This window comes from Toxotes jaculatrix, chromosome 17 (assembly GCF_017976425.1).
Source record: "Toxotes jaculatrix isolate fToxJac2 chromosome 17, fToxJac2.pri, whole genome shotgun sequence".
Classification (NCBI taxonomy): Eukaryota; Metazoa; Chordata; class Actinopteri; family Toxotidae; genus Toxotes; species Toxotes jaculatrix.
In genome coordinates this window covers 16,129,344-16,144,200 of record NC_054410.1, presented here as the reverse complement: position 1 = coordinate 16,144,200, position 14,857 = coordinate 16,129,344, and the positions used below count along the sequence as shown (strand labels likewise).

Sequence of the window (14,857 nt, the reverse complement as noted above, 5' to 3'; positions counted from 1 at the left end):
TGCAATTACCCACCTAAAGGGGCCTATACATACAGCTGGTTGATAGTAAAAACTGGCCTTTTAAAGCCAGTGTTTTGAACCAATCTTTTAAGACAAGCAGGTCAAATGGCCTTTTATTAGCTCGTGCTATGGAAAGACCACACACACCACAAGAGACAGAATGACAGTATTATTTAAGTGAATACAGGGAAGAAGTGTCTGTTGTTGCTTCATCTGCCTTTTGTAAGATTTGAATAGCGTTTATTAAAAATTGCAGTTATTTCAGTGATCTTTTGTATTGTCTTCATTTTACCATTGGGCGTGGAGTTACTTACTTCAAAATGTAACCGTTGTGTAGCATGTGAGGTAATGATTTTTTTTTTTCTTTCTGAAAGCTGCATTGTTGAACCATGTTATTCTAGTTTTAATTGATGGGCAGCTGTAGTTTTTAACTTGCCCCTCTCAGGCTGAACGCAGGAGCCGGCTGTCTCTCTAACCTGCTTCGACCTTTGAGGTGAACCCTGCTTCTGTTTTTTAAGCGTGCGGTGAAACACGATAGCTTACGTCAAGTTACCTTTTCAGTGTGCCTCAGATGGTGATGGTTATGTAACTACTTCCCTCTTTGATGAACTTTAAATTCCAGCTGGGAGACCATATGGTCAAAGCAGGTTTTCCATCAGGGAACCTTATTCCTGCACATATGTTGTCTTTTAATCATTTAAACGTGAGGTTAGGATTACTTTGCCTGACAGCTTTCACCATTTTCATTGATTTGAAGAAGTGTTTGCCTGGGAGGGATCATCGCCTTTCATCATGCAGCTGAAGATCTGACTGCTGCTGCGAACAACCCACCACTCTCACCTCTTTTCCCTTTGCCTGTGTTTCTTTGTGCATGATTTCACTGATCGAGATGGGGCCTTTCTTCTTATCTCTCCTCTGCTGCTTCATCTCCGTGTCTTGCTATGCCCAAGCTTGCCAAGCTGTAGTCGCCTGCGGTCCTCACTAATTTGCACTTTCTGAAAACCTGTGGTCTGCTTAAGTACTACCTGCACTCTGTTTAACCTACTGCTAAGTTTGCTAACCACTAACATGTTATGCCTGCACATCACAAATGGTTACACAGGAATGATATGCTGAATTATTGGTAGACTGTGCATGTTTTTTTTTGTTAATTTATCACAAATCACTGACAGAGGTATGCGAATGTGTTTTCTTTTACATTTGTTTTTTTTTCTGTTATGGAGAAGAGTTCAATTTTGCCACAGCACAGAATTAGCAAAAATTGTTTGTAATCAAATTCAAGGACACGTGCTTATTAAATGTGTCTAAAATTTAGTGAAGATGCTGCACTTTTACAGCTAACATTTAAGTATTACCACGAAAAATTGGATGTTGGCTAAAAGCAAAAAGAGCAAACAAGACCAGCAGAAAGACTCCATCTCCAACATGCGTTAACACACAGATCTTTATGTATCACAGGGACCTGACTGGCACTCTAGCCGTGACTTCCTCAACCGGTGAGTTCCTCATCTCTCTCCCTCCCACACACATGTACACACAGTGCTGCGTGGTCTATAGGTCAGATGAGAAACATTAGAGCAGGGTGGGTCCAATTTTCTTACAGCGTAAGAAGAGAGTGACAGCAGGCTGTGGAATCTCTTTAAAACAAGCCACGGGGTGCAGGGTCAGTGGGTGGGCTGCTTTTATGATCGGGGAAAATATGCCATAGACAACTAAGCTGGGATTCATACAGGACATAAAGAGAAACAGAGAATCATGTGGTGAGAGCTGTAAAGTAAAAAAAAAGCTTCTGCTTCTGCCTGGAAATAAAGAATAAAGAAATAATCATTATTCCCTATCCAACTAGAGGAAAATACATTAAAATATGTCTGTTACAGAGGTAAAGTGTGTTCAAATCCTTCTTATTTGCTTTAGCTTTTACCAAACCCCTGCAAGGGATTGCTCATTTTGCTGAACAGAGCAGTATGAACCTGACTTATCACTACTTTGAATGCTTTACACATATCAATTTAGAGATTAATATCAAATGGGTAGATACATTTCTATGTTTTTTTTTTTAAGACCTCATTATCTCTCGTGTGTGTCCATCCTTCCCCATCCACCCCCAAGACACCTTCATATTCTGGAGAATCTTTAGAAATGTCACTGTTATGACAAATCTTGAAGCTTCTGCGCTTCCAACTATAAATAACTGCATCCCACTGCAAAATATGACGACATCCGAGGATTGCTGTTCAATCCGTGGAACAGATGTACATCCTCTGGTCTTGAATGTAGGGCCTGAGGAGGATATGACTCCCCACATTAACACCGTGATCAATGACTAAACGCCTTGCACAATGCCCCCGCCCTCCCCGGCAGTTTTAGAAGCGCACACAAGCACATCACATCCAGTTTTTCGCACGCTCAATCAAAACATATTACTCATATTAAGAATGTACAGAAAGATGCTATAGTAAATCTCGCACATAAGCAGTTGACTCATCATCTGTTTTTTTTTTTTTTTTTTTGAGCATGTGAGGCTGATGCAGGCGATGGAATTTGACTGACAGTGGATTTAATCAGGTGTCATATTAATTTTGGCTTGGTAATCTGTGAAAACAACATGACAAAGCATAAAATGTGATGGTGCATCAATTTCATTTGTGTCATTTATCAAAACTATAAAAATGTGTTGGGGTGGGGATCCTGTTTAGGAGGTGAGCAGAACACATCTACACAAGTTGGAAAACACCTGAAAAAAAATCTCCTTTAGAAAACTAGTAATTAAAGAAGGAGACAAAGATGTGAAAATTTATGGATGACAGGAGGAGGAGAACAAAAAAAATGTTAGCAATCAAAAGGCAGGAAAAACCAGCCAGAGACAATTTCATACCCTGAAATTGCAGGGTGAGGCCTGGCTGAGGTAAATCGAGTATTTTGAGCATCGGGAACAAGCTTCTTGTATGCCCATGTTGCTGGGGCTGGTTGCCAACTGTATTATCAGAACCACTGGCACACTGACTAAATGCCAAGCCTTAAACAGTCGCCATGGGATTTGTTTTGTTCAGGCCAAATCAAAGTGAGCCGGACTGGAATGTAGATAAAGATAATGAATGGTTATGAATGAGCTGGGAAGCAGTAAGTATGTGTTGGAAATTTTCAAGAGACACTTTTGTCTGATCTAAAGTAGCGTACAAGGACATTTACCGTAAAGTATTGCTTGACATCAGCTTAAGTGGGTTGTTTCAAAACATTAATGTGTTGATTTGCTTTGTCTGTACTCTGTTCTTACAGGTATAATCAGCCACAGATGCGATCCTGGTCCTTCTCTCAAGCAGTAAGTAACAATCGATCCCACTGGCGTACAAAAATCAAGTGTGTGCAGGCCTTCAGTCTGTGACGGCATCTGTATACATCTGTGTGAGTTTGATGCATATGCTGCAATGTGAGGAATGCCACTGGCCTCATCCTTGGCAAGAGGAGGTGAAATCGAAAGCCGCAGTTACAGGCCCATTACATTTCACTGTGAAATATGACAACAGTTCTCTCTCTCTCTCTCACAGACACACACACACAATCTGACTTTTCACCATCAAACTCTTCCTTTTTCACCACACCAGTGGCATGATTTTAAGAATGGCAATGTCTGTCAGTCACTCCACCACACACGGTAAACTGAGTGTTGAACATGTTAAATATCAGCATGTTAACATGCAGGCATTAACATTTAACTGAAAGCACTGCCTCACAGAGATGCTATCAGGGCTGTGGGCTTTTTTATTTTGTTCCTCATTAAATGTGCTGCTAGTGGAAAATTGATCCAGCACCTATTAGCATAATGGCATGTGGAAATGGAATGACCATGGGGGTAAACTAAGTTACACACGCATAGAGACCATGTACCATGGTACCATGAGTTCATGTCAGTCCCCTCAGTGGCGCGCACCGCTCATGCACCTCCACAGGGGTCAGATGGATTAAGCGCATAGTTGACAGTGACAACGTACGTTTGTACAGATTTACGGCCCAATGGTGACCTATTGTTGCACCAAACAAGAAAACCTTGACCTTGCTGTCAATGTTTATAAAGGACAGAAGAGGGAACACATGCTCAACCACAGTATTTTATTGCTTTTATTTCTGATTATCACTGGCTTCTATTTGGAGTATTTGTGTGTGTATATCTGAACAGATACATCTAAAACTAATTCATTTCAAGCCAGATCATCATCTACTGCCATTCAGTGCTACATTTAGAGCTATAATGACCCAATGAGTGCATGTAGTAAGATCTTAACTGAGGTGATGATCAGTGTCAGGGCAACTGGGCAGTTACCACCAACAGCAGACGGCGCAAGCTATAATCTGAGATCATTTCAAGCCCTGCACCCTTCCCCCTTTACACTGTGTGAGAGTCCCCTGCTAAATAATAGCCACTCTGTTTGCCCCCTCTCTCATTCCTGTTCTTCACAGACACACACACACACACAGTTTCTGGGTGGGAGGGGGAGGACATTAGCTAAGTGCCATGACAGTTCTCAGCATGGATCATGATGGGAGATTGAGAACTACAATGGTGTGACCAATCTGCATTCCCGTGAATCCTTCAGGCCTTTGACATGAGTCGCAGGCAAGATTACCTCACTTCCACCACAACTCAGCAACTCAGCGGAATGTCCCTTTAAATCACCCTAAAGTAGCATGCTGAGGCCCTTTGCCTCATCACTGAAATGAGGAGTGTGAATTGTTGAAATGTTTCACTTAATACAACACATTTAATTGAAATGTTAAAGGGTGAGCTTTTTTTTGGGGGGGGGGGGGGGGGGGGTTAACACAAGGAAGTTACTTGATATGGATGAGAAAGATAGGGTGACAAATGGGAGGGGAGGCAAAGAGGAAGCAGCGGTGTGAGAATGCAAAAGATATAAAGGGAGGGGGTCTCTTCATGGTCACTTCAGACCACTCTCTGCAGTACAATTGCAAGTGGAAAGAGAGAAGAGGCCCCTGTCTATTTAAGTAGAAATGAAATGGAGACTATAATAACGCAGGACTCAGGAATGTGTCTGCTGGTTTACCGCCATCCTGCCACAGACAGAGTCAGGACTGAACATCCAAGCAACATCTCTGCACTGTTACAGCTTGAGAGCAGCGATGTTATGGCTACAAACCCAGCTCCCCACAGAGACAGCTAGGGGTGTTGATAGCCAGGCCGCAGCTTCCCTAAGCTGTGAGTGGATTCTGAAACATGAAACACTTATTTTTCTCCTTCTTTCCGAAGGAAACCACATTTATTTAGTGATTTTTTTTAATAATAGAAAAAGAAAATTGCTTTGTATCACTTGTAGCACTGGACACTGACCTTAACACTGAATCCATATTGATGAACACAGTGCTCTCATTGTGAATTGCTCTGTGAATGGCTCATTCAGATATTTGAAGTGGTGATGCAGGATTTGTATTACCCCAGGAAAAATAAATAATAAAATGTTATAATTTTACTGATGTAATTTAAATACATTAGCTAGAACACAGGTAAGTTATTTAAACACAAATATTATTTTCATACTCTCACTTTATAGAGTGAAACATAAATCCTGAGTTCATTCCCCACTACATTTTCAAAGCCTGCCCCATGAATGTGGCTCACGAGGCTGTCATGTACCACAGCAGGGGCTTAGCGACACCTAGTGGCCACGTGTGGTAATTACGAGCGTTTCCTGAAATAATTTTTTTATTTCGTCATACAAATATTACCAATCTGTAAAATATCACAAACCATAGCTGCATTGAACTAAAAACAAACAAACAAACAAACAAACAACCACAATCTCTTCACTTTGGGTCTTGGGTGTTACCTTCATTGAAGTAAGGAAAAAGAGCAACACCCAGACCGCCCTGAGCTCACCTGAACCCCGTCGACATTTCTTTGATTTTCTCCTTTGTTTTTTGTTTTTTAAACGACATGCTCGCCAAGGTTTGGTCAGACTTTGAGCAGAGCTTTCGGGCCAAACTTCTGTCGTTTAGATTATGGTGGCAGGTACAGTAACGTTGTGTGATTTGTTAAAACTGTCTGAAACTGATGAATTTGTCCGCAGACAAATGATTTGTTTTTGTTTGGCTGTCTCAGCTACCAGGCCACAAGCAGGCAGGAAGGCTCAATTTGACATTTAGTACAAACGTAACGTTACGGGCCAGACTACATGATGTTTTCAAGGTATTTTAACTTTCAAAAACACTGACAAAATTGTATTTGTGTGTTGAAAACATTTATTTAAAGTGCAGTGTCAGTGCTTAAATCGTTATATTTGTGTATTTCAGAACTGTGGTGAATATTTACATAATTTAAAGTCTAGAAAAACGTGTTTTATGTTTCCAAAATGTAGTTACTTTAAATGGTAGATTTGATAATGTCTTGTATTTTAAAAACGCATCTTTTACATATATTTTAAGTTTGCAAAAATACATGGTGCCTGTGATTTTTACAGTAGGGTTTAACATTTATTTTGTCTGTTTACTTTTTGGATATTCAGAATATTTTTATTTCACCTGCACAATCAAATTGATATGAAGAGCTACATTGGTGGTGTCTTTGAAAATCTAAGTGACATCACCTGGTAATGTGGTTATAAATATGTGGCTGACAGCTGCTACTAGGACTGACAAGTCGAAAGCTGCGTGTTCATTTTCCATCTCTTGTTGCATCTCTTGTCCTCAGACAAAAAGAACATGTGTCTGCAGTGAATCTTCAGATGCATTAGTTTAAGATGAGTCTCGCAGCTAAAATTATACTTTACTGTTCATGTCTGAAAAATCCAGCAGGAAGTTAGTTACTGAACACACACACATTCTTTCAGTCACGCTTGTGCAGTGGTTAATGTGGTTGACTCAAAGACCCGGAAAATAAGATATGATGCATTTCTGTTGTGCAAGAGTGAGACACACACACATATACAGTGATATACAGATGTTCAGAAGTTTTAGGTTCACAGTGAATACTCAGCTAAGGCGTTTGGACTAGAAGTCAACCAGGTATGAGTCTTCCTGTCTTCTTTTCCTGTTCTCACTGTGGACGTTTGTAGTCTGAGTTTGTGGTGAATGATCGGATCACGACGAACAACTGCAGCAGAACGCTGTGACCTGAGCACCACTTGTGTTTTTTCTTGTGTAGCACTCATTCTGATAAGGTATAATGTTAAGGCTATATGAAAACTGGACTCTTGGGGAGATGTTTCTAATCCACAAAGAAGCGTAGCGGATGGTTGAGATTGCATCTCTGTGAAATCATAATCAGATGTTTTTCCTTTTTTTGCTGTAATGTGACATTATGGGCTTTTAGCAGTGTTGAATGTTTGGTATAACGTGTCTGCCATGTTCTGTCTGGTTGTCTCATGCAGCTTTGCCACTTTTACAAATAAGGAACTTAAGTATGCAGAGGAAGTTAGTCAATAATGGCAACTGGGATTTCTCAATTTCTTTTGTGTCACTGGATGTTCAGTTGCTAAGTATAAAATGTTTCACAGTTTTTTGGTGTTGTTTTTTTTTTTTTAATTCGTTGTGCTGCTAAAAAAGCAATTTTTTGAGGTGTGATAACTGCAGAGGAATCTTGTCAATTTTAATTTGATATCTCAAGGTACTTGCTACATGTATCATGGACTAGATGAAACTGCTGACTGTTGTGACACTTACGCTGTGAGTCAGTGCTGTTCATCAGTGCTGTTCATCAGCATTTTAAAATAGTTTTCAACCTTTGTTTCTGATTCAGCTTCCAACTCCATAGAAGGGGAAATTCTGCTTTTTCTTCTCCCTTTTTATTCAAGTTTGTGTTTTTTTTTTTTCACTCTGGAAGGGAGAGGGGAAAAAAAGCAAATTGTGAAACATTGTCTTTGCTCTCTGTCCATGACGCCACTTCCTCTTGTCACACGGGAGCAACAAATTGCTAATTTTCTGCCCATTTATCTGTTGGTAGTAATATCGTCAACCAACTCACCTGTGGATAAGTTGTATCATCTGCTTTCTCTCTCAGGCTGCCTTCCCTTTATCTGTGTCCCTGCCTATGGCTGCCGATGACTACAACCCTGTAAGTGTTTCTTGTATTTTTTTTTTTTTTTTGTGTACAACATGTACGACTTTCTTGCTGCTAATGAAATAGAAACTCCACCGTCTTTTTAATGGTGGAGCTACTTCTGCTTCTGCTATTTTATGATGACAAATATTGAAAGCAACAAGAGTTTATACATTACATTATGGTTTCTCTTCTTTGTTTCTTTTTTTAAAGTTCATTTCATAAGGGAGTAAAAAAAGAGTTAAGAGCAAAAGAGATCAAAGAGCAAAAAGAGATAATGTACGTGACAGAACGTCGATTTGTAGATGAGGATGTTAGAAGGATGTGTGTGTGTGTCCGTGTGTGTGTCTGTAGAGAGTTAGAGTGAACAGCAAAGAGAAAATGAATGTGACACTGGGTATGAGAAACAGGATGTTCCAGACAGCCTCTTCTTCTGTGGGGTCTAAGACTGCTAATGTGTTCTTCCTCTCTGCTTCTTCTGACTGTCTGACCTCACGTTGTCCTCCTCTGCCAATCCTCTCAAAGGTCTCCCTCCGTCACAAATCTAAGAAGAAGAGCCGAGGAGGTAAGTCGCGTGCTTTCATGGCTTTGTTTCTGTGTGTTCCTGCAGCTGCAGTTTGGCCCCTCTGTGGGCGTGCGTGAAGTGGCAGGGCAATTAGTGTGTGCAGGGGGCATTTAGACAGCACTTGGTGACTTTCACTTCAGTTCTTATCTATTGTAGCTCTGTCTGGCAGTGTCTTAGATTCTTCTGGGAAGCCAGCTTGAATTTCTTTGTTGATATTGTTTTTTCTTGTGGATTTATAACGAGAAAAGGTGGGCTGGGTGTAACACTAGTCTTCAGAATTGACTTGCTGGATGTGGCATGGGTTTGTTCAGTGTTATTTTTAGGACTCATCTGGTTATTGATAAAATGCAGTGGCCTATTTCGACTCAAATGGAAATGGTTTGTTCGCATTAGGATTTCAGACTTCTTCCTTCCTCTAATGCTTTACTTGAACGTTAGTTTACTTGGGAGGAGGCCTCTGTGCATTCATGTGCATGTTTGCTTTTTGTGCATAGGCAATGGTACGATGAGCAGAAGACGAATCTCGGTCAAAGAGCTGGGTCAGCCAGATCACCAGGGCTGGCTTTACAGAAAGAAGGAGAGTAAAGGCTTTCTGGGTATTAAATGGAAGAAGTACTGGTTTGTTCTGAAGAAGACAGCTCTCTACTGGTACACCAACCAACTGGTGAGTATCCTTTTTTAACCACCTTTTCATCGGGGGGTGTTGTAGACATGCTTAGCTGGTGTCTGAGTCATTCATATGAAATGTCTGTCGTTTTTGTGGAACTGTGGTTCCACAAAGTAGGACTGTGGAACTGTGGTTCCACAAAACCAGAGTTACACAGAATCGCCCAAATAAGTATTAAAAAAAAGAAGCTAAGTTTCTGTTTCACTCTGTCTTGCCCATTTTCTCAAATTCAAATTTACTTCAACTACATAAGCAGATTAGTCGAGGTTTAAACAAATATTTGCAAGCACAACATTTTAAAAAAGGAAAGAAATGATAAGATGAGATATAGCTTAACAATTTAATGCAGTGTTTGTGGTGTTCTTTGGATAATTTGTCTCTCAATACTTTCCAGTTTCATCAGCCTGTGTATGGCTCTCAGTCTTCAGCAGACTGCTTCATACTGAAGATGTACATATTGAAAACCGAGTCATGAAAATATACTTTATTTTGAAAAGTTAATCTCCTAAAACATCCTGGAGCTGTATTTTTTTTTAAGTAAACATGACTCAGTGTTTATCACTATAAAGAAACTTGTCACCAAATGCAGCATATTTCTGTGGAGCCCTGTGGCACAGGGGAATAAACCATATCCGGCCTTTGCTATATTACTTGTTACTATCAAGGGTCAGTTCATTGTTGGTTATGGTCTTTTTTTAATGGGATTTGTTGACTTTTGAAAAAAGTGAAATATCACCATCAGCCTTTTCTTTTAAGCTACTGCTAAACTACACTGGTAGTATGTAAAAGTTCATAAATTACAACTTAGCCTGGACAATGTTTAATTGTCAGTAACTTTTAACAAAATCAACAAAGTTAGACAGTCACTCTTTTCTTTGTGTCACTTCACTGTGTCAAGACTGTACAAACAGTCTTCAAAAATACTGGAAATGGTGATATATCTACTAGGGGAAATATTTTTTCTCTTATTCATTTTTTTCAAAAGAATGGTGGAAAAAATGTGGTTTTGAAAAAATTAAATAAAAACTACCTTTCATCATATTCACACATGTGCGAAAGGAAAATTAGCACGCAGTTTGTAACAGTGTATTTTATTTATGTGTCCTCTGAAGTGCTATAGTGATTCATCTGCATTTAACACATCACACATATAACACAGATGCAGGGTGAGGCACTGGAGGCTGCACATGAGTCATACTTGTTTTTGCCACAGCTGTCTCCCTGCCTGTTTGTCACTGCAGGAACCAACAAGCCATTCCCAAATCAGGCCTTCGTACAGGCATACGTAGCTGATGCGTTTGATTTACTGGCATGATGACTTCAGCCAGATCTACTCTACGTCACCATTACATGGTGTGAAAGAATAGAAGAAGTAGCCTGCTGCAATATAACAGCAGGTGTCGTTGTCAGGAAGTGGTTTGAAATCATCATTCTGTTTTAACGTTCGCTGTTGTTCGATCTGTGTGTTGCAGGCGGAAAAAGCCGAGGGCTACATTGACCTCGCCAACTTCATGATTGACAGAGCCATAGAGTGCAAGAAGAAGCAGTAAGCTCATAGTTATACTGTTTTCTGTATCAGGTTTATGTCAGACTTTATATTCCACCCACTATCTTGTGGTTTGAGTTAAAAAGGAACCATATCTACATGTATTGTTAGGCCTGTCATAGAAAATGTTCCATCGCACAGTGATAGGAAATGTATAGCACTAAAACAGTCTCAAAATGATTACTGAAGTTAAATAAGCATAAAGTTTCATAAATTCCAGGATAAACATCTTTTCTCTCTGTCGAGTCACCTCTCTTTCTGTGCTGATCTTAACTACTCTCCATTTACTTTTTCCTGCAGTGCATTCAAGGCCTGTCACCCTCAAGTCATGATGTTTTATTTTGCTGCTGAGAGCCATGAGGAGATGAATTTGTAAGTCACATAAAAGAACTATATTCTGTGTATTTCTCTAAGGGTGTTATTTTTTATTGTTTTGTTCGGTCAGAAATGTTAGTGAGTTGATTTTTTTTTTTCAGATGGTTGAATAAGCTTGGTCTAGCCTCCATTCAGTATGAGCCAGCTGAAGGAAACCCTGCAGCCGGTGAGCACCAGGACAATCAGTTTTCTTGTCTTTTTTGTTCATTTTTTTTTTACTTTTTGACTGACAACCCTTTATCTCCAAACTTTATAGCAAAAGTAGTCTCATTTTTATCTTGACAGACAGGCTTTTTTGATGTTATTTATTTGGTTTTGAAGTAGATCATCTCATGGTTTTCTCAGGAAATGGTTTTCTGAGAGCTCTGAGAATTTTCTTTGCTCAGAAGATTGTGAACATGTGATACATCAAAATTAACATTACATCCAAAATGATCTGTTCTGGTTATTTCAGAGCTAAAATTAAAAGAAAAATTGATGTATTTTCCTCTGGTTACTGGTTAAATATGTCATGATAGGGTTTCTAACTCTGTGTGTGTCGCCTCCCACACGTGCATTTGGGTGTTTAGAGTGTTATAGTGAAGCCAGTGACCATGAGGAGGCTGAAAGCACAGAGATCCCCCCTCCACCATACTGTGAACAGACCCTGCGGGACCCTGTGGATGGGTCTGTACCACCTGGTAGCACACATCAGGTCAGTCATGTCTCTGGCTGCAAACAGTCAACACTGCACTATCAGTCACGTATACAGGAGCCAGCCATTCACTGAATACTGGAGCAAGTGCAAACCCTGTTTAATTTATGGTAGATTATTACATCTGATGGTTGAGTATTTTTCTTTCAGGGTACCCTTCCTCCCCCTTACTCCTCTACAGTCCCCAGCGAAGCCAATGGTTCGCTCTCGTCACCCGTCAGTACAATGACGTCGCAGAGCTCCGCCTCCTCGCTCGCCAAGCACCGGCAGTCCTGGATGGACCTGGTCTCACAAGCGCCTCCTTCCGCTGGGGAAACGGCAGTGGTGTGCTCCGCTCAAGTACACTTGCATCAGCCTCCACAAGAAGAGACAGAGGAGGAGGAGGAAAACTCCCAGGTGTTGGAGAGCTCAGCTGCCCAGGACTCCACAGAAACAGGGTCTAATGAGGAAAGTCCCGCTGTGGAGGGGGAGGCTCCCAGGGATGTCTTAGGTGCTCAAGATGAAGGTGAGACCTTGTTTTACTCCTTTACTTCAGTTGTGGGACTTTGATACTTTAAAAACTGAACTAACTGGCTTATCATTAAACTTTTGAATACTTTTGGTTCTGCTTTTCGAGCAAACTTTCATTTTACGTAAAGGAGATCATATTTTAGGTTTCATTTTCATTGTTTCAGATTTTGTAATATATTTTGTACCCTGTCTTCCTTATCGGTGACTTGTCTGTGTAACGTGAAGCAGCTTTGACATATGGTTGATCTGTGTGTCATTTAAATGTACAAGTACCGATGCATTTTGTCTGTGACTCAGTGTATCTCGTATGGTGATGATACTGTGTAACCTCCTCTTGTTTCAGGGAATCATGGGAACAGCTCAGATGAAATGGAGAAGCTGTATATTCACCTAAAAGAGGCCAGCCTGTCGCCAATAGGAGATCGTAAACCATCCACGAAAAGGGAATTCAGGGCCTCCTTTGTAAAACGCTGTAAAAACCATACAATCAACGATAAGCTGCACCTGATCAGGACACTCAACAGCACATTGAAGGTACATTTTCTGTTTCATGGTCTGTTTTTCAGAACTGTTTTTCTAGTGTTTTTCCACTTGTGATTTTAGATTACACTTTTACAGTACACTTAGCAAAAAAATGTAGGATTTCCTAATATGTGAATTGCAAAAGAATGTCGATTTTTAGAAGCACTTTATGCCATGGTTTTATTTTCCCTACTGACTTGGTGCTTTTTGTTTTTCCCTGTCCCAGTCAAAAGAAACAGACCTACAGGCAATAGAGCAGGTGCTGTCCGACCGGGAGCTTACCTCACAGAAGTTCAAAAAGTGGAAGGAGGCCAATGCACCCTTGGTGCAGGAGATCTGTGTCAAACAGAACCAGCAGGTGGCATCAGAGGCCACAGAAGCTGCAGCATCAGTCATTGCTGCTCCAGTGGTGGAGACCAGTTTATAAAGACTTCTATCGACTGTGTCTGGACTCACAGGACCTCACACTCATGTGCTTTGGATATACATGTTTACTGCTGTTTTCAGTTGAGACTACTGTTCTGTATCAGCAGACTCTAAGTGCTCTTCAGCAGGTAACTGGATCAATGAAGAAGAGTGTTTTTAGTTCCTAAATGCAGATGGTGCAGACATTACATGAATAGCAAGTCAAATTAAAATGTGAAATGTGTTTTAGTATTACTTTTACAGTTTGATTTGTAAGATTAGCTAATTTTACAGGTAATTGTTTTTATGATGCAATTCTGTGAACCTTTGCATAAATAGATTTAATATTTGGAATGATGGAGTACGTTGAAATAATGGATCCATTGTTCTCTGCATGGAAAACACTTGTTTTTACAGTATATTTTATCCGTTTGGATTCCACCAGTAGTGAACAAATTTTTATCTCTTTTTGGTCTTTTATTGGTGCCATGCACCATCACTGCCTGTCACACTTTAGTTTCACAGAAAGTGTTGTGAGTGATCGCACCGATCATTGGGCGTGTTGTTCAGCGTTGTTCGCCCATTGCATCGTCATACTCACCATTAAGACTTTTAAGACTGAACACCTGGGCTTGCCCCAACAAAATAAGTGGTCACACATTATGATCATATCAGATTTTAATTCTGATTAATCAAAGGATCAAATCAGATCATTGCTACTACAACAAAATTTAAAACCAAGATGTCAGTGGGCACCACATTTTTCAGTAGAAAAGGATATGTGGTTTTGTATTATACTAAATCACAAACTGTTCCAACCTCACTGACGAACAACAAATATTGACAGTAACAGATGCCTTCATTTATATTTTATTGCAAATGTAATAAAGACTTTATTACTAACTGCTGTCAATGATATATACAGTGAATTGGACTTGAGGCCGTATTTAGTGCATCCATGTGTTGTGTGCAAACACAGGATGCATGGTGGATAATTCTCAGGAGAAACACTGAAATTGTTAATAAAGACTGATCCATCAGGCCAGCAACACCCAACCCCTGTACAACTTTCACAGATAAGCAGATGATTAGGAGATCATGCAGCTGCATACACCAGGCATTATGTGACTGTAGCCTGACTGGCTCCTGAGAGCTACAGGCTTAGGAAGCATGGGCCGGGCAGTGGGCCTCCGATAAACCTGCTGGTAGGGGCCCAACCAAGCTCCAGATTCAAAGATGCTTTTTTTTCCTTAATTAAGTTTCATCTGTTGTTCATGTTATATATTAACTAAGTGTAAATAGCTGTAAATGCATATGTGATGTTAATTTTCAGTGATCTCTATTCTGGTATGAAAGTCAGTGTCATAGTTTGTTTACGGGGAAATAAAGTGTTGTCACAGGAGTGAACATTTTCCACTGGGGCTTTATTTATATTCATGTGGTCAATGCCACAGATTACTGTGTGTTTGTGTACTACTTGTGTCAACGCTAGGAGTCGCCGGTCCCTCTGCAGATTTCCCATTGAGGTT

At 40.3% G+C, this 14,857-nt stretch overlaps 1 protein-coding gene across 1 annotated transcript in view; it reads left to right on the top strand.

Annotated features, from left to right (window-relative positions):
• Positions 1-14,730, top strand: part of LOC121197186 (connector enhancer of kinase suppressor of ras 3-like) — a 44,926-nt gene extending 30,196 nt beyond the window's left edge. The window contains exons 14-25 of the mRNA XM_041060630.1: positions 1,459-1,496; positions 3,277-3,319; positions 8,006-8,059; positions 8,570-8,609; positions 9,104-9,273; positions 10,749-10,822; positions 11,123-11,194; positions 11,299-11,363; positions 11,767-11,891; positions 12,042-12,396; positions 12,745-12,935; positions 13,150-14,730. Coding sequence (XP_040916564.1) covers positions 1,459-1,496; positions 3,277-3,319; positions 8,006-8,059; positions 8,570-8,609; positions 9,104-9,273; positions 10,749-10,822; positions 11,123-11,194; positions 11,299-11,363; positions 11,767-11,891; positions 12,042-12,396; positions 12,745-12,935; positions 13,150-13,350 — 1,428 coding nt within the window. The 3' untranslated portion in view covers positions 13,351-14,730. The remainder of the gene's footprint in view (positions 1-1,458; positions 1,497-3,276; positions 3,320-8,005; positions 8,060-8,569; positions 8,610-9,103; positions 9,274-10,748; positions 10,823-11,122; positions 11,195-11,298; positions 11,364-11,766; positions 11,892-12,041; positions 12,397-12,744; positions 12,936-13,149) is intronic.
• The last annotated feature ends 127 nt before the right edge of the window (positions 14,731-14,857 follow it).